This window comes from Hemiscyllium ocellatum, chromosome 3 (genome assembly GCF_020745735.1).
Source record: "Hemiscyllium ocellatum isolate sHemOce1 chromosome 3, sHemOce1.pat.X.cur, whole genome shotgun sequence".
Lineage (NCBI taxonomy): Eukaryota > Metazoa > Chordata > Chondrichthyes > Orectolobiformes > Hemiscylliidae > Hemiscyllium > Hemiscyllium ocellatum.
In genome coordinates this window covers 32,877,388-32,899,132 of record NC_083403.1, presented here as the reverse complement: position 1 = coordinate 32,899,132, position 21,745 = coordinate 32,877,388, and the positions used below count along the sequence as shown (strand labels likewise).

The 21,745-nt window shown below is 44.5% G+C and overlaps 2 protein-coding genes across 3 annotated transcripts in view; one reads left to right on the top strand and one right to left on the bottom strand.

Annotated features, from left to right (window-relative positions):
* rtn4ip1 (reticulon 4 interacting protein 1) overlaps positions 1-16,562 on the bottom strand; it is a 56,822-nt gene extending 40,260 nt beyond the window's left edge. For both annotated transcript variants that reach the window (XM_060849454.1, XM_060849463.1), the window contains exons 1-3: positions 16,050-16,562; positions 5,721-5,872; positions 1,752-1,820 (exon numbers count right to left, since the gene is read on the bottom strand). In XM_060849454.1, coding sequence (XP_060705437.1) covers positions 1,752-1,820; positions 5,721-5,872; positions 16,050-16,362 — 534 coding nt within the window. In that variant the 5' untranslated portion in view covers positions 16,363-16,562. The remainder of the gene's footprint in view (positions 1-1,751; positions 1,821-5,720; positions 5,873-16,049) is intronic.
* Positions 16,563-16,669: 107 nt separating this feature from the next.
* qrsl1 (glutaminyl-tRNA amidotransferase subunit QRSL1) overlaps positions 16,670-21,745 on the top strand; it is a 45,267-nt gene continuing 40,191 nt past the window's right edge. Inside the window, exon 1 of the mRNA XM_060856568.1 lies at positions 16,670-16,793. Coding sequence (XP_060712551.1) covers positions 16,770-16,793 — 24 coding nt within the window. The 5' untranslated portion in view covers positions 16,670-16,769. The remainder of the gene's footprint in view (positions 16,794-21,745) is intronic.

Here is a 21,745-nt window from a genome sequence, read left to right as displayed (position 1 = left end):
CGGCGGGTTGGTGTGGACTTGTTGGGCCGAAGGGCCTGTTTCCACACTGTAAGTAATCTAATCTAATCTAACCTGCATATCCTTGGACTGTGGGAGGAGCACCCAGAGGAAACCCATGCAGAAACTGGGAGAACGTACAAACTCCACACAGTCACCTGAGGATGGAATTGAACCCAGGTCCTTGACACTGTGAGACAATAGTACTAACCACTGAGCCACCAAAACTGAACACACTACTCAAGATGAAGTTCTGTGCAACTAATACATCAATTCTTCCTGAATACATTCCACCCTCTTAAGGTAAGGGCCAATGTCCATTTAGGATTTACTCCCAACTCCATCAGCAGGAGACCTTTAGACAATGAGTATGATTTTTCCTCCTTGGGCCCAAAGAGGACAATTTCACATAGTGGAGAAAGTGAAGACTACAGATGCTGGAGATCAAAGTCGAGAGTGTGGTGCTGGAAAAGCACAGCAGGTCAGGCTGCTGTGAGGAGCAGGAGAATCGATGTTTTGGGCATAAACCCTTCATCAAGAATGAGGCTTATGGGCCAGGGAGAGATAAATGGGAGGGGGGTGGGGTTGGGGGAAAGGGAGCTGAGAATGTGATAGGTAGATGAAGGTGAGGGAGAAGGTGATAGGTCGGAGAAGAGGGTAAATGGGAAAGGTGATGGACAGGTCAGGAGGGGAGTGCCGATTTGGAGGTTTGGCCATGGGATAATGTAGGGGGAGTAAATGAGTAAACTGTTGAAATCCACATTGATCCCGTATGGTTGCAGAGATATTAAGCATTCTTCCTCTAGGTGTCAGGTGGTAAGAGTTTGATGATGGAAGAGGCCCAGGACCTGTGTGTCCTTGGCAGAATGGGAGGGGGAGTTGAAGTGTTCACATTATCCAGTCCCAAGCCTCCAACTCAGTACAGTGCTCCTGAGCTGTCCATCACCTTTCCCATCTACCCGCTCCACGTTCCTCTCTGACCTATCACCTTCTCCCCCACCTTCATCTACCTATCACATTCTCAGCTCCCTTTCCCCCAATCCCACCCTCTCCCATCTATCGCTCAACACACACCCCCTCGGCCCACAAGCCTCATTCCTGACGAAGGGCTTATGCCCGAAACATCAATTCTCCTGCTCCTCGGATGCTGCCTGACCTGCTGAGCATTTCCAGCACCACACTCTCAACTCTGACTTCACACTGTGCTGAGCAGACACTAGATGGTTTTAGTTGAAGTGGTGTTTGAAGCAAAAGACTGAACTAACAGTAGTTTTTCTTACAGCTCTCACTGGAGACAGGCTTAATGACATGGATTTTTGATTTCATTCTGCTGTCACAGTAAACATGTGTGGCCTACAACATGCCACCTTAATACAACATCAATAGACCAAATAAATTAGTCAATTCATTTTTGACTAACAGAATTGTTTTGATTGGGAATGGTCACGGTGAGTTTGTACAGTATACTGCTGCACTCAGTGGAAAATGAGCTGTGATAGGGAAAGCAACTCCAGTCTCAACAACTAATGAAAAGACACAGAGGTGGAGAAGGATCAATTGGGGGAAATCTCTAACTTTAAAATCTTGTAGGCCAGTTCTCCGATCTATCTTCTGTGTCTCCTAGATTGCATCCAGAACAAAACATCAAGGCAGTGAAACTGTTTGGAAAGAAGATGCGTCATCCCCATTATTTGCCAGAAGAAAAGGACAAGGAGTTATAATGATTAGCCGTGAAACGTTCTTTCTTATCGTACCTCATTTGCGCTTGCCACAACAAATTCTGCCAACGTTCCCTGTTTCCAGGGTGGCAGCGCCGCCCAAACCTGCAAAGAAAACAAAGGAAGCGGTTCAGATGTTCAGCAAGTGTCACGCAAACCTAAAGAGTAGGAATAAACTGGTCATTTTCTGATTGGCAGCCAGTGACTACTGGGGTACCACAGACAACCGTGCTTGGACCCCAGCTACTCATAATAAACATTAAAGATCTGGATGAGGGAACTAAATATAATATCTTCAAGTTTGCAAATGCTGCAAAGCTGGGTAAGAAGGGTCAACCATGAGGAGGAGACATAGAAACTTCATTGTGATTTGGGCAAGCTGAGTGAATAGGTAAATACACGGCAAATGAACGATAATGTGTATAAATGTGAGGCTATCTACTTTGGTAGCAAAAACTGGAAAGCACGTTATTATATGAATGGCTATATTTTGGGAAAGGGGTGATGCAATGAGACCTGGGTGCCTTTGTACACCAGTCGCGGAAAGCAAGCGTGCATGTGCAGCAGGCAGTGAAAATGGAAATGGTAGGGTGGCCTTCATAGAGACAGGATTCAAGTATAGGAGCAGGGAAATCTTGTACAGGGTCTTGATGAGATCATACCTTGAGCATTGTGTGCAGTTTTGGTCTCTCCACCTGAGGATGGATGTTCTGACTATGGAGGGAGTGCAACAAAGGTTTACCAGATTGATTCCTGGGAGGGGAGAACTGACATATGAAAAGGAACCGAATTGGTTAGGATTATGTTCACTGGAGCAAAGAAGAATGAGAGACAATCTCATAGAAACATATAAAATTCTAACAGGATTATACAGGGTGAACACAGGAGGATGCTCCAGTGACTGGGATGTCTAAAATTAGGGGTCATAGGTTTAGGATGTGCAATTGGCCCTTTACAACTGAGATGAGGAGACATTTCTTCACTCAGAGAGTGGTGAGCCTGTGGAATTCTCTGGCACAGAAAATGGTTTAGGCCAAAACATTGACCATTAACAAGGAGTTAGATACAGTTCTTCGGGCTAAAGGAATGGGGAGGGGAATGAGGAGCAGTGGGATCCCTCAATCTGCATTAATCTGTATAAGCTCAAGGCAGTAATTACTGACTGCCATCTTTCGCTCACTTTTGAAACACTCCTTCAGCTCTCTCCAATTCCAGAAACCACCCACTACCCCGAAAAACACTCATATTAGGGTCTGGATAATCCTAATGGGGAAAGACCACCAGCAGCCAATCAGCTGCCTCATTGATTTCTGATCCAGTCAGCTCTCTGATAATGGCAGGCTGCATATAGGGCTTCTGTGGCACAATGGTTACATTCCCACCCCTGGGCCAGAAAGTCCAGGTTTGATTCTGACCTCTCCAGACATACAACTGATTAAAGTTACTCAGCCCTAGGAGTCTCTCCACTGAAATCAACTGCAGTGAGGAGCACTGGGTTGTCCTGAGGCTATATAAATGCAAAAGTAAAACAAAGAACTGCAAATGCTAACAATCTGAAACAAAAACAGAAACTGTTGGCGAAACTCAGCATTACTGGCAGCATTTGCAAGGAGAAAGCAAGTTAACATTGCACATCTGCAAATGTGTTGCTGGTCAAAGCACAGCAGGCCAGGCAGCATCTCAGGAATAGAGAATTCGACGTTTCGAGCATAAGCCCTTCATCAGGAATAAGAGAGAGAGACAGCCAAGCAGGCTAAGATAAAGGGTAGGGAGGAGGGACTAGGGGGAGGGGCGATGGAGGTGGGATAGGTGGAAGGAGGTCAAGGTGAGGGTGATAGGCCGGAGTGGGGTGGGGGCGGAGAGGTCAGGAAGAGGATTGCAGGTTAGGAGGGCGGTGCTGAGTTGAGGGAACCGACTGAGACAAGGTGGGGGGAGGGGAAATGAGGAAACTGGAGAAATCTGAATTCATACCTTGTGGTTGAAGGGTTCCCAGGCGGAAGATGAGGCGCTCCTCCTCCAGCCGTTGTGTTGTTGTGTTCTGCCGGTGGAGGAGTCCAAGGACCTGCATGTCCTCGGTGGAGTGGGAGGGAGAGTTAAAGTGTTGAGCCACGGGGTGATTGGGTTGGTTGGTTCGGGCGGCCCGGAGGTGTTCTCTGAAGCATTCCGCAAGTAAGCGGCCTGTCTCCCCAATATAGAGGAGGCCACATCGGGTGCAGCGGATGCAATAGATGATGTGTGTGGAGGTACAGGTGAACTTGTGGCGGATATGGAAGGATCCCTTGGGGCCTTGGAGGGAAGTGAGTGTGGAGGTGTGGGCGCAAGTTTTACATTTCCTGCGGTTGCAGGGGAAGGTGCCGGGGGTGGAGGTTGGGTTGGTGGGGGGTGTGGATCTGACGAGGGAGTCACGAAGGGAGTGGTCCTTGCGGAACGCTGATAGGGGAGGGGAGGGAAATGTATCCTTGGTGGTGGGGTCCATTTGGAGGCATCTGTTGAGTTCTATTATAGAGTCACTGGACTCAAAACGTTCACACTGCTTTCTTCCCACAGAGGCCCAAAGGAGCCTTCCACATCCGTCAAAGTTTCACCTGCACTTCCACATATCATTTACTCTATCCGTTGCTCCCTATGCAGTCTCCTCTACAATGGGGAAACAGGACGCCTACTTGCCGAGCGCTTCAGAGAATATCTCTGGGACATCTGCACCAACCAACTCCACCACCCCATGGCCAAACAGTTCAACTTCCTCTCCCGCTCCACCAAGGACATGCAGGTCCTGGGCCTCCACCATCACCACTCCCTAACCACGCGACGCCTTGAGGAAGAACGCCTCATTTTCCACCTTGGGACCTTCCAACCCCATGGTTTCACTGTGGATTTCAGTAGTTTCCTACTTTCTCCTGCCCCCACCTTATCCCAGATCCAACTTTCCAACATGGCATCGCCCTCATGATCTGTCCTACCTGTCCATCTTTCTTCCCACCTATCTGCTCCACTCTCCTCTCTGACCTATCACCATTACCCCTATCTGCATCTACCTATCCCACTCTCAGCTACGTTCCACCCAGCTCCACACCCCTCCCATTTATCTCTCCACCCCCTCAGCACACAGCCTCATTCCTGATGAAGGGCTTTTGTCCAAAATGTCGATTCTCCTGCTCCTCCGATGCTGCCTGACCTGCCGTGCTTTTCCAACACATCTCTTTCTTCCCACAGATGCTGCCAGAGTTTCGCCAGCAGTTTCAGTTTTTATTTTAGATAAATACAAGTGTTTTCTTTCTCTTTCTTCCACAGGTGATGACGACATAGGAACACAGGAACAGGAGTAAGCCACTCAGCCCCTTGAACCTGTTCTGTGACTAATCTGTGGCCTAACTCCATATTGTTGCCTTTGGCCCATATCCCCAAGTAACTTTGCTTAACAAAAAAAATTACCTATCTCAGATTTACATTAATAACTGATCCAGCATCCACTTGTCGGTTGTGGAAGAGAGTTCCAAGCATCTTAAAAAATACAGGGCAGCATGGTGGCTCAATGGTTAGCACAGCTGCCTCACAGCTCCAGGGTTACTGATTTGATTCTAGCCTTGGATGACTGTCCATGTGAAGTTTGCACATTCTCCCTGTGTCTGCGCTGGTTTCCTCTGGGTGCTCTGGTTTCCTCCCTCAGTCCAGAGATGTGCAGGTTAAGTGGACTGGCCATGTTAAATTGCCCATAGTTCCCAGGGGCGTATGCACGGTAGATGGATCAGCTATGGGAATTGCAGAGTTATGGGGATAGGGTGGGATGCCCTTCAGAGGTTCAGCCCTTCAGAGTGCAGACTCGATGGGCTGAATGGCCTCTTTCCACACTGTCGGGATTCTCTGATTCTATTTACCACCCTTTGTGCGTAGAAGTGCTTCCTAACAACTCTGGGTTTTGAATTTAACATCAGAGTATCTCTGCCAGTTTCTATGTTCAGAGTAAGAGGCTTGTTCAAACACACACAGTAACACAATCCACGTTACCTCGTCTCCAGGTTTGAAATAAGACACATCCAGTCCAGTTTCCATGACAACACCGGAGACATCTCGGCCCAGAATGAGAGGAAATTCACTCCCGGCAGCTTTTATATGCAACGGGTCACGTCTCACTTGAAGTGCAGCTGCACCATAACCATCTTTAAGAAATAACAAAACAATCCAGGCTATTGGTCACAACCAACTAGTACAGTACTCAAAAAATAATCCAGTACACCTACAACAGAAAAACAGTAGCTAAAACACCAGCAAAACACTGCGGAAGCTGGAAATCTGAAATAAAAGCAGAAAACGCTGGAGAAATTCAGCAGGTCTGCTAGCACCTGTAGAGAGAGAGGTGGAGTTAATGTTTTTGGGTCCAGTGTAACTCTTCCTCTGTGGTCTGTGTTTATTATTCCACGTTGCTATCTGTGATACAGTCTCTTTCTTGGCCTCTCTCGAAACCTGAAGTTTTGAAGAAGGGCCTCGTTCTGAACTGTGACAATGCTGTAACTCTCCAAAGCAATGTGCTGAGCCTGAGCCCAGCACTCGGTTACACAGCCATCCTATCCTTGCCCACGAACATAACACCGAGGCAGAGAGGCAGTAAGTTTAAAACGAAGTCATTTGAAGTTAAGGAAGGGTAGACAAGAATGTAAAGATGATGGGCTAATGATGTTAATTCAAGATGGGATCAGTATCTTCACAATATGATACTAAGCTACTGGTTAATAATAATCAGCGTGGTGCTCAGTGGTTAGCATTGTGGTCCCACAGTGCAAGAGATCCAGGTTCGATTCCAGCATCAGGGACTGTGTGGAGTTTGCATGTTCTCCCTGTGTCTGTGTGGGCTTCCTCCAGGTGCTCCGGTTTCCTCCCACAGTCCAAAGATGAGCAGGATAGCTGGGTTAACTATGGTAAATGTGATGTTATGGGAATAGGGTGGGATGCTCTTTGCAGGGTCAGTGCAGACTCGTTGGGCTAAAAGGCCTCTCTCTGCACTGTAGGAATATTATGATTCGGTATGCGAGGATCTCAGATCAGAAAAACAAAGCATCTAATCTCTTTGATTGGTAGTAAGAAACAGCGAGGGGCAATAGACATGAGAGAAATATGGAGTATGTGCAACAGGGTTTTTTATAGAGTAGTTAAATCGTCTGAGCAATGAAGCTGTGAAGGATGAGTTTCCGGAGTGCTCCAGCACCATGTTCCATAGCAGATGAGAGTTCAGGCTACAACAGTGCTCTGTTCTGAAGAAGGCTCAGTGGACCCTAAACATTAACCCTGCTTTCTCACAGCAGATGCTGCAGATGAGTTTTTCTATCAAGTTTTGTTTTGTTTTGTTTCTGACTCTCAGCATCTGCAGTTCTTGGTATTTTTGTTTAGAGTGCAGCCTTTTCTAATTCAAGTACTATGTGATGCAAAAAAAGGCAAATTATTAATTTTATTGTAAAAGTCACTATTAGGATGACTGACTGCAATGTGATCGAATTTTACGTTAAGTTTGACAGCGAGGTAGTTCAATCTGATGGAAGGATGTTAATATGGGATAAGACAAATTCTGAAGTTACGAGGCTCAATTTAGCTGAGCTGGATTGGGAAAATGCATCAATTGCCTGACTGTAAAGACTGTCCATTGCCGATGTAAAGAACTGTTACATGATTTATATTCCTGCAACATGCACAAACTCAAAAAGTATCTGTCACTGTACCTGAAATCAGAAGTTAAGGATTGTATAAGATTAAAAGACTCATAAATTGGCCAGAAATTGTTACAAACTTAAGGATTGTCAACTGTTTTAGAATACAGCAAAGGAGAATGAAGAAACTGATAAGAAAGAATACAGCCTAAATTAAATATAGCAAAAGAAACATTAAAATGGATTTATGATAGGTACATAAAAAGAAAACCAAGAGAAACATGGGTTTATTAAACAGCATCAGGAATATTTATAATCGATAATAGAGAAATGGAATAGAAGCTAAATGTTGTCTCATTTCCCTGGGAAAGAAAGAAGAAATCCCCCAGAGTTAGACATCCCAGTGACTGAAGGGAATGAGGAGTTGAAGGAAAGTAATATTGATATTAATGGGGCTGACAGTTGCTATGTCCCTGGGTCCTGATTGTCTGCATCTCACCATATTGAAGGAAGTGGCTATAGAGATAGTCACAACATTGGGCATCATCTTCCAAAATTACATAGATTCTGAAAAGATTCTTGCCAAGTGGAAGCTTCCCACTATTTCAGGAAAGAGCAAGGAAACAAGATATTTACATCAGTAGCAGGGAAAACGTTGGAAGATGTTATAAAGGACATGTAAAATGTTCTGAGGAGGGGTCACTTGACAAGCATTAACTCTGATTTCGCTCCACAGATGCAGCCAGACCTGCTGAGCTTTTCCAGCAATGTTTTGTGTGTGTGTAAAATAGACACTTGGATTAAAAAAATGTGACTGGGCATAGTTAGCATGGATTTGCACATGAAAAATTAGAACATAGAACAGTACAGCACAGAACAGGCCCTTCAGCCCACGGTATTGTGCTGACCACTGATCCTCATGTGAGGTAAACCTAATGTACGAACTCTCAAATTTCTGTGACCATATGCATGTCCAGCAGTCTCTTAAATATCCCCAATGACCTTGCTTCCACAACTGCTGCTGGCAACGCATTCCATGCTCTCACAACTCTCTGCGTAAAGAACCCGCCTCTGACATCCCCTCTATACCTTCCGCCAAACAGCTTAAAACTATGACCCCTCGTGTTAACAATTTCTGCCCTGGGAAAAAGTCTCTGGCTATCGACTCTATCTATGCCTCTCATTATCTTGTACACCTCAATTAGGTCCCCTCTCTTCCTTCTTTTTTCCAATGATAAAAGTCCGAGCTCAGTGAACCTCTCTTTGTAAGAGAAGCCCTCCATTCCAGGCAGCATCCTGGTAAACCTCCTCTGAACCCTCTCCAAAGCATCCATATCTTTCCTATAATAGGGCAACCAGAACTGGACATAGTATTCCACGTGCGGTCTAACCAAAGTTTTATAGAGCTGCAACAAGATTTCATGGCTCTTAAACTCAATCCCCCTGTTAATGAAAGCCAAAACACCATATGCTTTCTTAACAATCCTGTCCACCTGGGTGGCAATTTTAAGGAATCTATGTATCTACACACCAAGATCCCGCTGTTCCTCCACACTGCCAAGAATCCTGCCTTTAATTCTGTACTCAACTTTCAAGTTCGACCTTCCAAAATGCATCACCTTGCATTTATCCAGGTTGAACTCCATCTGCCACCTCTCAGCCCATCTCTGCATCCTGTCAATGTCACGCTGCAGCTTACAACAGTCCTCCATACTGTCATCGACACCTCCAACCTTTGTGTCGTCTGCAAATTTGCTAACCCCTCCTTCAATCTCCTCATCCAAGTCATTAATAAAAATTAAAAAGAGTAGAGGCCCAAGATCAGAGCCCTGTGGAACACCACTCACCTCCAGGCAGAATACTTTCCTTCCACAACCACTCGCTGTATTCTGTCGACCAGCCAATTCTGTATCCAGACAGCTAAATTTCCCTGTATCCCATTCCTCCTGACCTTCTGAACGAGCCTACCATGGGGAACCTTATCAAATGCCTTGCTGAAGTCCATATACACCACATACACCTCATCAACTTGTCTAGTAACATCCTCAAAGAACTCAATAAGATTTGTGAGGCATGATCTGCCCCTCACAAAGCCGTGCTGACTGCATTTAGTCAAGCCATGTTCTTCCAGATGGTCATAAATCCTATCCCTCAGAATCCTTTCTAACACCTTGTAGACAACAGATGTGAGACTGACGGGTCCATACTTGCCAGGGATTTCCCTATTTCCTTTCTTGAAGAGATGAATTACATTTGCCTCCCTCCAGTCCTCAGGTACGACTCCGGTGGAGAGCGAGGATGCAAATATCTTCACAAGCGGCAAAGTAATCACATTTTTTGCTTCCCAAAGCAGCCGAGGACAAATCTGGTCTAGCCCTGGCGACTTGTCAATCTTAATGTTTGTCAAGATTTTCAGCACATCAGCTTCCTCAACCTCTATCCATTCCAGCATGATTACCTGCTCCTCAATGGTTTCATTCACTACAAGGTCCTTTTCGTTAGTAAAGGCAGAAGCAAAAAACTCATTTAGGGCTTCCCCTACCACTTCAGACTCTATACACAAGTTCCCTATGCTATCCCTGATCGGCTCTACTCTTTCTTTGATCATTCTCTTATTCCTCACATACGTGTAAAACGCCTTTGGATTCTCCCTAATCCTTCCTGCCAAGCCTTTTTCGTGCCCCCTCCCGGCTCTCCTCAGACCATTCTTGAGCTCCTTCCTCGCCTGCCTGTAATCCTCTAGAGCTGAGCAAGACCCTTGCTTCCTCCACCTTACGTAAGCTGCCTTCTTTTTTTGTGTGTTAGATGATTTGAGAGTTTTATAAGACCACAAGAAACAGGAACAGGAGTAAGCTATTTGGCCCCTCGAGGCTGCTCTGCCATTCAATAGGATCTTGGCTGATTCATTGCCATTTCCCTGCCTTTTCTCCATAACCTTTGATTCCATACTGAACAAGAATTTATCTCAGCCTTCAATACACATAAGGACTCTGCCCCCACTGCCCTCCACGGACTCTCAACCCTCACAGAGAAGAAATTCCTTATCATGTCAGTCTTCAATTGGCACCCCTTTATTCTGCCCTCTAGTCCTGAACTCTCCCATGAGGGGGAACATCCTCTCAACACTGACCCTGTCAAGCCCCTCAAGAATCCAATCCAGTGAGGTCACCTCTCCTTCTTCTAAACTCCAGTGAATTGAGTCCCAACCTGTTTAACGTTTGCTCAGAAGACATTCCCTCAGGAACCATGCTGGCGAACCTTCTCTGAGCTGACTCCAATTAAATAACATATTCTCCTAAAAAAGGTGACCAAACAGCTCTCGGTACTCCAGATGTGGCTTCACCATCATCTTGTACAGTTGCAGCAAGATTTCACTCCCCTTATGCATCTTAATAAAACCCAACATTCCATTCGCCTTCCTAATTACCTACTACACCTGGGTGCTAGCTTTTCCAAGGGTGTTACAAATCAAATCAATAAAGGGGAGCTGACGGATATAGTATATTTGGATTGTCAGAAGGCTTTTGATAAGTTCCTCCACAGCAAACCCAAAGCACATGATATGAGGTAGTGTACTGGCTTGGATTAAGGATTGGCTAACAAACAGAAAATGGTCTGCAGTGGTTCAAGAAGGTAGCTTACCACCACCTTCTCAAATGCAATTAATGACAGCCTAGCCAGTGACACCTATGTCCCTGAAGTGAATAAAAATAGAAAGAAATTCTCATATTGGCAGGATGTAGCTAGTGGGGTACAATGAGGATCAGTACTTGGGTCTCAGCTGTTCATAATGTTTACCCATGATCTGGATGTGAGTTGAAGGGTTCTTGTGACACAGTGGTAGTGTCTCTGCCTCTGAGATCTGGGTTTAGGTCCACCTGCTTCAGGGGTGTATCATAACACATTGGGACCAAATGTAGTATTTACAAATTTGTAGATGATATAAAGTTTAGCAAAAACATGCATCATGAGAGATGCGTTGAGCCTTTTCCGTAGGATTTGGACAGGCTGAGTGTTTGGCCAATAACATGGCAAATGGAATATCAAGTAGAAAATATGAGGTAATCTACTTTGGTAGGGACTATAGATGCTTTGAGTATTTCTTAAACTGAGAGGTTAGAAAGTATAGATGTACAAGGACTCGGATATCCTTGTCAATAAGTCACTGAAGGCTAACATGCAGGTGCAGCAAATTATGAGGAGGGCTATTGGAATGTTAGTATTTATTACAAGAGGATTTGAGTACAGGATTAGTGAAGTCTTGCTTCAGTTGTAAGGGAGCTTGGTGAGGGACACAGGAGCCTGTTCTATCATTCAATGAGATGATGGCTGATCTGTGACCTAACTCCATGTACATGCCTTTGGCCCAAATGCCTGAATATCAATTAATCTATATCAGGTTTAAAATTAGCAATTGATCTAGCATCCAATGCTGTTTGTGGAAGAGAGTTTCAAACATCTACCACTCTGTTTAAAGAAGTGCTTTCTTACATCTCTCCTGAATTACCTTCTTTGAAGTAACGTGTGAAGTTTTGGCTTAATTACCGCAGCAAAGATATTAATGTCACACAGGAACTGTAATCAAGGTACACCAAACTTATTCCTGGTGGGACTGTCCAATAAAGAGCAGTTAAGCAAACTGGGCCCGTAATTCCTATGACAATGCTGTCACTTTTAGAGGTTATTTTGTCCTTTTTATTTTGAAGAGAGTTTGTAAGGTAGAGGTGGTAAGCTTCCTCTAAGGAAGTAAACAAATTTTGAGGCCTTGGTGTTGTTTTTAACGTTAGAACAATGTGTAGCCAGCTCTCACAGACCAGGCGTTTTTTTTTTAGTTTTTAGGTTTTGCATTAAGCAGAAGCTTTTGGGGTCTCAAAAGAGTTGGAAGCTTCAGTAAACAACTCTGAGCTGCTACTTTCTCAGAATTTTCTCTTGATGATTTTTTCCCTCTTGGATTGGAGAATTGAATGTGAGAATCGGTGTCTGAATTTGCCTTTTTGCCAAGGGGTGTGTTTATGGGATGTTACTATATAGGAACAGTTAACTAGAAATAAGTACTGGATCTATTATTTGGTTAAGTTTTCCGATAGTTAAGTTATTTTAAATTCCTCTTTCTTTTGTTTGTATTTTAATTATAGTGTTCACATAAGTTGTGTTTTGCTTAATGTCGAATAGTCTGACCAGTTGCATTGCATCCGGAATACAGCACTTCACATCTACTTTTAAAATAAAAAAAAATTAGGGTCCAGGCTACCTTCTTAAAATATATTGAGGGGTTCTGGTCTAGTTCATAACACTCCTGAGTTTTAAAGCATAAGTGTAGTCTCATTTAAACATACAAAATACTTAAAAGGGATAGATGAGGTCAGCGCAGATATCAGGCTTCTCCTGGTTAGGAAGGCTAGAACTGGGATCACAATTTCAAAACAAGGAGATGCCATTTAAAACCAAGACAAGGAGAATGCTTTTACTCTGAGGATGGTGAATCTCCACGATTCTCAGCACAGACACCTGTAGAAGTTTAGACTTTGTGTTCAAAATAGAGGCTGATTATCAATGGTATAAAAGGTCATGGGAATAGTGTGAGTAAAAGTCATAGAAGTGTTCATTCAGCCTCCCTTCCTAGAATCTTTCTTCCTCACTAGGAAACATCTTTGCTGCAAATTAGAAAATATTTTCTTAAAGGTCTGTACTGTTCATCAACCATCCTTTCTACTAACTTCCAGAGCTGAAAATGTGTTGCTGGAAAAGCGCAGCAAGTCAGGCAGCATCAAGGAGCAGGAGAGTCGACGTTTCAGGCATGAGACCTTCTTCAGGAATTCCCGAAACGTCGACTCTCCTGCTCCTTGGATGCTGCCTGACCTGCTGCGCTTTTCCAGCAACACATTTTCAGCTCTGATCTCCAGCATCTGCAGTCCTCACTTTCTCCAACTAATATCCTTTCCCAGTCCACTCCAGCCAGCTCTGCCCTCATTCCTTTATAATTACCAATATTTAACTTCAGCATATTTGTTTCCAAGGAGAAAGTGAGGATTGCAGATGCTGGAGACCAGAGTTGAAAAGTGTGGTGCTGGAAAAACACAACAGGCCAAGCAGCAGGAGAATCGACGTTTTGTGATAAGCTCTTCTTCAGGAATCTATAGAGGAAGGAGGAGAGCTGCTTCAAGGTAGGCATCCTTGCAAGAGGATTCGCAGAAGGTTAAGATCAACTAGGAGAAAGTGAGGACTGCAGATGAAGAATGGCTTATGCCCGAAATGTCAATTCTCCTGCTCCTCGGATGCTGCCTGGCCTGCTGTGTGTTTCCAGCACCACTCTCACATTTGTTTCCTAGGGAATTTTTTACTCGGAGATCATTAGAATCCCTACAGCATGGAAACAGGCCCTACAAGTCCACACCGATCCTCCGAAGAGTATCCCACAAAAAAACCATTCCCCATTACACTACATTTACCTGAACACTATGGGCAATTTATCATAGCCAATTCACCTAACCTGCACATCTTTGGATTGTGGGAGGAAACTGGAGCACCAGAGGAAACACGCACGGACACGGGAAGAATATGCAAACTCCACACAGACAGTTGCCTGAGGCTGGAGTCAAACCCGGGTCCCTGGCACTGTGAGGCAGCAGTGCTAACCACTGAGCCACCGTGCCACCCTCGATGTTTTAATCATGTTTTAATCCTACTTCATTCCACATTACCAGATCCAAAATAGACTGATTACTGGATGAATCCACAACATATTGTTCTATGAAACTGTCCTGAATACATTCTATAAGTTATTTTTATGGCTATTTCTGCCAATTTGATTTTCTCAATCTACATGAAATTAAAGTAACCCATGACTAATGTTCTGCTTTTTTTAAAAACATGTCTTTATTATCTCATAATTTATGTTTCCTGTAGCTGCTGCTAGGATGCCTATAGACACGACCGCAATTGTCTTCTTCTCTTGTTTTTTTTAACCTCGACTCACATGGATTCTACACCTTCTGATCCTGGATCATTTATAGAGTCATAGAGATGTACAGCATGGAAACAGACCCTTCGGTCCAACCCATCCATGCCAACCAGATATCCCAACCCAATCTAGTCCCACCTGGCAGCACCTGGCCCATATCCCTCCAAACCCTTCCTACTCATTTACCCATCCAAATGCCTCTTAAATGGTGCAATTGTACCAGCTTCCACCACATCCTCTGGCAGCTCATTCCATACATGTACTTCCCTCTGCATGAAAAAGTTGCCCCTTAGGTCTCTTTTATATCTTTCCCCTCTCACCCTAAACCTATGCCCTCTAGTTTTGGACTCCCCGACCCCATGGAAAAGACTTTGTCTATTTATCCTATCCATGCCCCTCATATTCTTGCTATCAAACGTAACCCATCCCATACTAACAAAGCCACCCCATTATCCTTTCCTTCCTCTCTGCCTTTCTGAAAAAAGTTACTTAATCCTGAATATTTAGTTCCCAGCTTTTATCTCCTTGTCACTGTCTCCATAATGGCTATATGATTATACCTCATTAGACCTTTATTTCTGCTAAGTTATTTATTTTGTTCTGAGTCTTATGTGCATTTAAGAGTCATTAATGTTAATTTATAAAATATTTCTCCCTCTTACCTATTTGCTGCTCTTTTCCAATGTTAGTATACTCAGTCCCTTCCTGTCCCACAATGGTCTTAAATAGCTGCCCTGCAATATTTCCATATCTTGTTGCTTTGTAAGCCTATAATTGTTGTCTGAAACTCCCACTATTTAGCTTAAATTTTGACTACAGCCCTAGTTATTCTATTTGCCAGGACACGGGGCCAAGAAGTGTTTGAATAAAGAAGCTCTCTGTAGAACAGTTCCTTCTTCCCCATTTTACCATTGCTCATGAGTTGCCAGACATGACAATATGGAATCAAGGAGAAGACAATAAAATGATATTTGAAAACAATTAATGGAAGACTTTAAAAAAAGATCAGTACATATTGTCCTGTACTTCTGTCCCAATATCATTATAGAAAAATGCTTGGGTAGCTTCAATTAGCAACAAAACTGAACAAGTCCTAAAAACTTGTAATATGTTGTTTAGTAGATGCAAACTACGAATACAACGTTGGTGTTTATTCGTCTATTTGAAAGCCCCCAGTGATACTTGGACAGGATCAAATCTGTTACTTCAAAAAAGACGTTGGTCAGGGATCTCCCTGCAGCAGAAAATTCATTGCTGAACCACACAAAATGGGAAACACCAGTCTGAACACTAGTTGACAGCTGGACCAGAAAGTGGGGCTCAGGGTAGGAGAAGTGTAAATTGTTTGTAATGTCCTTCAATTAGGAAAGGGAAGTTACCAACTGATCTGGTAAAATGTTAATGTAGAGAAGAGAAATAGACCAGAAACTATTGTATCACATCAAGGAAAGAAGAATCACATTTGTGAAAAAATGTTACACATGGAGTTACACATTTGCAATTAAAAACACATCACAGTTTGTTTTCTACATATCAAGAAACTGATACATACTCCTTTGAAAAATTGCTAAACATTATATACAATCAACAAAAACTCTAATAACTCTCCACCCTCAATTCAAATGTAGAGTATGAACCCTATCAATGTAGTACATCAATCTGTTAGTTTTTAAAAAGACATTGTATACCATTCATAAAAAAAACTGACAACATTAGATAAAGAAAATATAAACTTACTTCTCATGGAGATATCAATAGGGTTTAAGCTGGAAGCATGAACTTTAATCATAACTTCATTGGGGTAGTGTATAATTGGAAACATAGACTCCTTTGTAAAACGCAATGTGCTGTTATCTCCATATCTGTCAATCACCCAGGCTGGCATAACAGTCTTCTTAGCTGAAGAAGTATTAATCTTTCTATAAGTGACATTCTCAAAATGTTTTGCCCTAATTCTCCTAGACTTGCCCAAAAGTCCACTCCCAATCCTTTGACCTGCCAAATGCCACATGAGGTAGGCTTTAACAAGGCAAGTATTACAAAGCACCATTCAAAAGGGGTGCATTTGTCTGACCATCAAGAAAGTGAAGTACAAGGTTACGCCTGAACAGTAATCCCCAGCAAAGTCTGAAAATCACACAGTCTACTGAATACAGAGTATAAACTCCAAAGGCAGTGTACGGTCCCCAACCCCGATGCCCTACATTCACCTCAATGTCAGAGATTGGATACTTCCCTCTCTCCCAGACCGTTCCTCACAACTTCACCTCTGAACCTTCACCAGCGGACCAATCAGCACCGAGCCCCAGCCAGGCCCTCACCAATCAGCGGGCCCGTTGTTGGCGGGTGCCGCCCTGGAGACAACATGGCGCCGCGCAGCCGGTATTAATCGTTTTTGGAGATTCAATACAAACCCAAAGGGAACGACTGCGCCGGAAATCAGCTGCTCAAAACAAAATGTGGGGCTGGACCCTGAGAGAGGTAAGCGGAGATCAGACTCGGTAAAAACTAGTGCGGCGTAAGACAGGGTGAATGCAAAGTGATGGGGGTGGGAGAGGGTCAAAGTCACTGGGACATGGGGCCTGGGCAGGTTTAGTATCTAGGTAAAAAACAAGGACTGCAGATGCTGGAAACTAGAGTCTAGATTAGAGTGGTACTGGAAAAGCACAGCAGTTCAGGCAGCATCTGAGGAGCAGGAAAATCAACGTTTCAGGCAAAAGCCCTTCATCAGGAATACAGGCAGAGTGCCTGAAGGGTGGAGAGATAAGTGAGAGGAGGGTGGGGGTGGGGAGAAAGTAGCATAGAGTACAATGGGTGAGTGGGGGTGGGGTGGAGGTGGTAGATCCGAGAGGAGAGGGTGGAGTGGATAGGTGGAAAAGGAGGTAGGCAGGTAGGACAAGTCATGGGGATGGTGCTGAGCTGGAAGGTTGGAACTGGGGTGAGGTGGGGGAAGGGGAAATGAGGAAACTGTTGAAGTCCACATTGATGCCCTGGGGTTGAAGAGTTCCGAGGCAGAAGATGAGACGTTCTTCCTCCAGGCGTCAGGTGGTGAGGAAGCGGCGGTGAAGGAGGCCCAGGACATCCATGTCCTCGGCAGAGTGGGAGAGGGTGTTGAAATGTTGGGCCACGGGGCGGTGTGGTTGATTGGTGCGGGTATCCTGGAGATGCTCTGCTAGAAGGTGTTCAGTCTTCCCAATGTAGAGGAGACTGCATCGTGAGCAATGGACACAATAAATGATATTGATGGATGTGCAGGTGAAACTTTGATGGATGTGGAAGGCTCCTTTGGGGCCTTGGATGAAGGTGAGGGAGGAGGTGTGGGTGCAGGTTTTGCAATTCCTGCAGTGGCAGGGGAGGGTGCCAGGAAGGGAGGGTGGGTTGTAGGAGGGACGTGGACCTGACCAGGTAGTCATGGAGGGAACAGTCTTTGCGGAAATGGGTTGCGGGGGGGAAATATATCCCTGGCGGTGGGGTCTGTTTGGAGGTGGCGGAAATGTCTTCGGATGATGTGGTTTATACAAAGGTTGGTGGGTTGAAGGTATGCACCAGGGGGGTTCTGTCCTTGCTACGGTTGGAGGGGTGGGGTTTGAGTGTGGAGGGGCGGAATGTGGAATGTTGATGAGATGCGTTGGAGGGCATCTTTAACCACATGGGAAGGACAATAGAGGTCTCTAAAGAAGGAGGCCATCTGGTGTGTTCTGTGGTGGGACTGGTCCTCCTGGGAGCAGATATGGCGAAGGCGGAGGAGTTGGGAATACTGGATGGCATTTTTGCAAGAAGTAGGGTGGGAAGAGGTATAATCTAGGTAGCTGTAGGAGTTGGTGGGTTTGTAAAAAATGTCAGTGTCAAGTCCGTCGTCATTAATGGAGATGGAGAGGTCCAGGAAGGGAGGAAGGGCTCAACCTCCTTGCGAGAGCTAATGCAGTCATCAATGTCACGGAGGAAGAGGTGGGGAGTGGAAGATGGACTGTTCTACGTAGCCAACAAAGAGACACATACGTGTGCCCATGGCTACCCCTTTGGTCTGGAGGAAGTGGGAGGATTCGAAGGAGAAATTGTTAAGAGTGAGGACCAGTTCGGCCAACCGAATGAGAGTGTAGGTGGAAGGGTACTGTTGGGGGTGTCTGGAGAGAAAAAAAACGGAGGGTTTGGAGGCCCTGGTCATGGCGGATGGAGGTGTATTGGGGTTGAATATCCATGGTGAAGATGAGGCGTAGGGGGCCGGGGAAACAGAAGTCTTGGAGGAGGTGGAGGGCGTGGGTGGTGTCTCAAACCTATGTGGGGAGTTCCTGGACTGGGGTGGGAACAGGACAGTGTCAAGGTAGGTGGAAATGAGTTCAGTGGGGCAGGAGCAGGCTGAGGCAATGGATCGGCCAGGGTGGTCAGGCTTGTGGATCTTGGGAAGGAGGTAGAACCGGGCAATGCGGGGTTCCCGGACTATGAGGTTGGAAGCTGTGGGTGGGAGATCTCCTGAGGTGATGAGGTTCTCGCATGGTCTGGGAGATGACGGTTTGGTGATGAGGGGGTGGGGTCATGGTCGAGGGGTCGGTAGGATTGGCGTCTGGCTTCAGCGGTGTAGAGGTCAGTATGCCAAACTACTACTGCACCCCGTTTTTCTACTGGTTTGATGGTGAGTTTGGGATTGGACCATTGTTCATGACAGTACAGAATCAAGAAGGTAATCTTTCCAGAGAGCGTAACAAGCTACATTATGGAATTTATTGAAAGTCAAGTTAGTTTTAAGGGTTTTCTTTGACCCAGAGGGGTTGCATGGCTAACGTGGTTGTGTGGGAAAGTTACAGGTAGGAAAAAGGATTTAAAGCCTCAGACAGGTCAGCCACAATTTCATTGAATGGCAAAGGAGTCCGGATGGGCCGAATGTCCGACTCCTACTTGTAGTTCTAATCTCCTCTCGCCCACAATCTGAGATACCTGCATCCCTCTCATTCTGAATTGAGTTAAAGTAAAGTTAGGTCACATTTGGAGTATTGTGAGCAGTTCTATAGGAAGGATGTGGAGGCTTTGGACAGGATGCAAAAGAGATTTATCTGGATGTTACTTAAATTGAATTGAATTGAATTTATTTTCACATGTACCGAGGCCCAGTGAAAAGCTTTGTCTTGCGAGCAATACAGGCAGATCACACAGTTATGTAGCATAGATAAGTAAATAATAGGTAAACAGCGGCAAAAACAAAAACACAAGTTAAGGCAAATGATAAGAGTTTGAGAGTTCATTCAGTATTCTAATAATAGTAGGGTAGAAACTATTACAAAACTGGCTGGTGCGTATGTTCAGACTTCTGTACCTTCTCCCTGATGGTAGAGGTTGTAAAAAAACATTGCCAGGGTGGGATGGGTCTTTGAGAATGCTGGCAGCCTTTCCTTGACAGCGGGCCTGGTAGATGGATTCTATCGATGGGAGGTTGACCTTTGTGATTGTCTGGGCCGAGTTCACTGCTCTCTGTAACCGTCTCTGATCTTGAATGGTACAGTTGCCACACCAGGTAGTGATACACCCAGACAGAATGCTCTCGATGGCGTACCTTGAAAAGTTGGCAAGAGTATTCGCTGTCATGCCAAATTTCCTCAGCTGCCTGAGGAAGAAGAGTCCAAGAAAGCTTGTTGTGGATGCCCACTCCCAGGAGCTTGACACTCTCCACTTGTTCCATCTCTGTGCTGTTAATGTGTAGGGGGGGCATGAGTAACATCCTACCGAAAGTCAATAATGAGTTCCTTGGTTTTGCTGGCATTGAGAGCTAGGTTGTTCACCGTGCACCATTACTAACAAGAAGAGGTTGGACAAACTTGGATTGTTTTCGCTAGAATGTCAGAGTCTGAGGGGGTAACCTGACAGAAGAATATAAAATAACAAGAGGCATGGCTAGGGTGAATAGTCAGTCTTTTTCCACAGGTGGAAATGTCAAATACTAGGGGGCATAGGTTTAAGGTGAAAGGGAGAAAGTGTAAAGGAAATGTGTGAGGCAAGATTTTTACACAGGAGGTGGTAGGTGACTGGAATGTGCTACTGGGGTAGGTGGTCGAAGCAGATATGAATGCAACATTTTGAGGCATTTAAACCAATAAATGTACAGGCAGGGAATAGAGAGAAACAAAACACCACAGAACTGTGGATGCTGAAAATCAGAGACCTAACCAGAAATTGCTGGAAAAACAACAGGTCTGATAGCATCTGTGGAGAGAAAGCAGAGGTAACATTTCGGGTCCAGTGACCTTTCCTCTGAACTAAGATCGACCCATTTGCTTGCTTTCTGTGTATTGGCCAATTCATAATCCCCATGCCAGTACATTATCTTCTCTCCCATGTTCTTTACTTTTGCTGAACAACCTCTGTTGGGAGACTTTATCAAAAACGGTCACAGATTCCAGCTGTTTTAAAGCCAAGCTTACCTTGCCACCCAGTCTTGTATCATCAGCAAACTACAGATAAATTACACCATTTCTCTTTGTCCACATCATTTAAAATGGATTGTAAAATATTTAAAAAGAATTATCAAATTCAGTATAAAACTTTAATTCAGAATCTTTTGAATTCTGCAAGCTTTAGGTTTTCAGTTCTTTCAAAAGAATTACCAAACTCATTTTTACCGATTTCAAATGAACTTCCATCTCAATTATGTCATATTGTTCACTGCAGCGGCACAGCTAATCATCACCTCAATGTTGCCTGGCAGGGTAATGTGAACTTAGCTGTTGACACTAGTGTGGAAATATCTGAATCACATTAGCTGCCACTGGTCAAATTACCCATATTATTAAAATTAACTAGTGACATCAACATCTATACTTTGCTCAACATATTTGGCAAAATTTTATAATGTTCTGACATGCTTAGTCAGAAGAAATGCAGTTTTAACCCATACATCTGATGGAATGAACAACTTTTTTTTCAAGAGAAGTGTGACATATTATTTCATGTTTTGAAATATTTGTCAAAATATCCCACCCCTAACATAGAAAAGGAAGGAGTTATTGTGTAGATTCTGACCCCTTTGCATCTACATCCTTTCACCCCATTACTGGGTTTATCATCAGCTGCCCTAAGTCCTAATTTCTGGAAATTCCTCTACTTTCTCCACCTTTAAAGCTCTTAGCTCAGTTTTTGGTCACCCTTCCTTCTGTGAAGCACCACATACTGCTATCTTTTCGTATTGTCAGAAGTTGCCTTACAGATGTAAGATTTAGTTCTTTTCTGACCTACCTCCTACCACATTTTCTCCGTCCAGATATTAATCAGTCCATTGCCAGGGATGGCTGAACTGCAAATGATGAATTAGGAAGGATTACCAGCAATGTTCTCTCTCAACCAGACTGTAACCCAAGAAGATAGCCTGCAGTCCAAGCAAGTGCATCCCTTTACATATGTGCACAACTGTACAGACCAATTGAAAGCACTCACACGCTTAAAAGAAT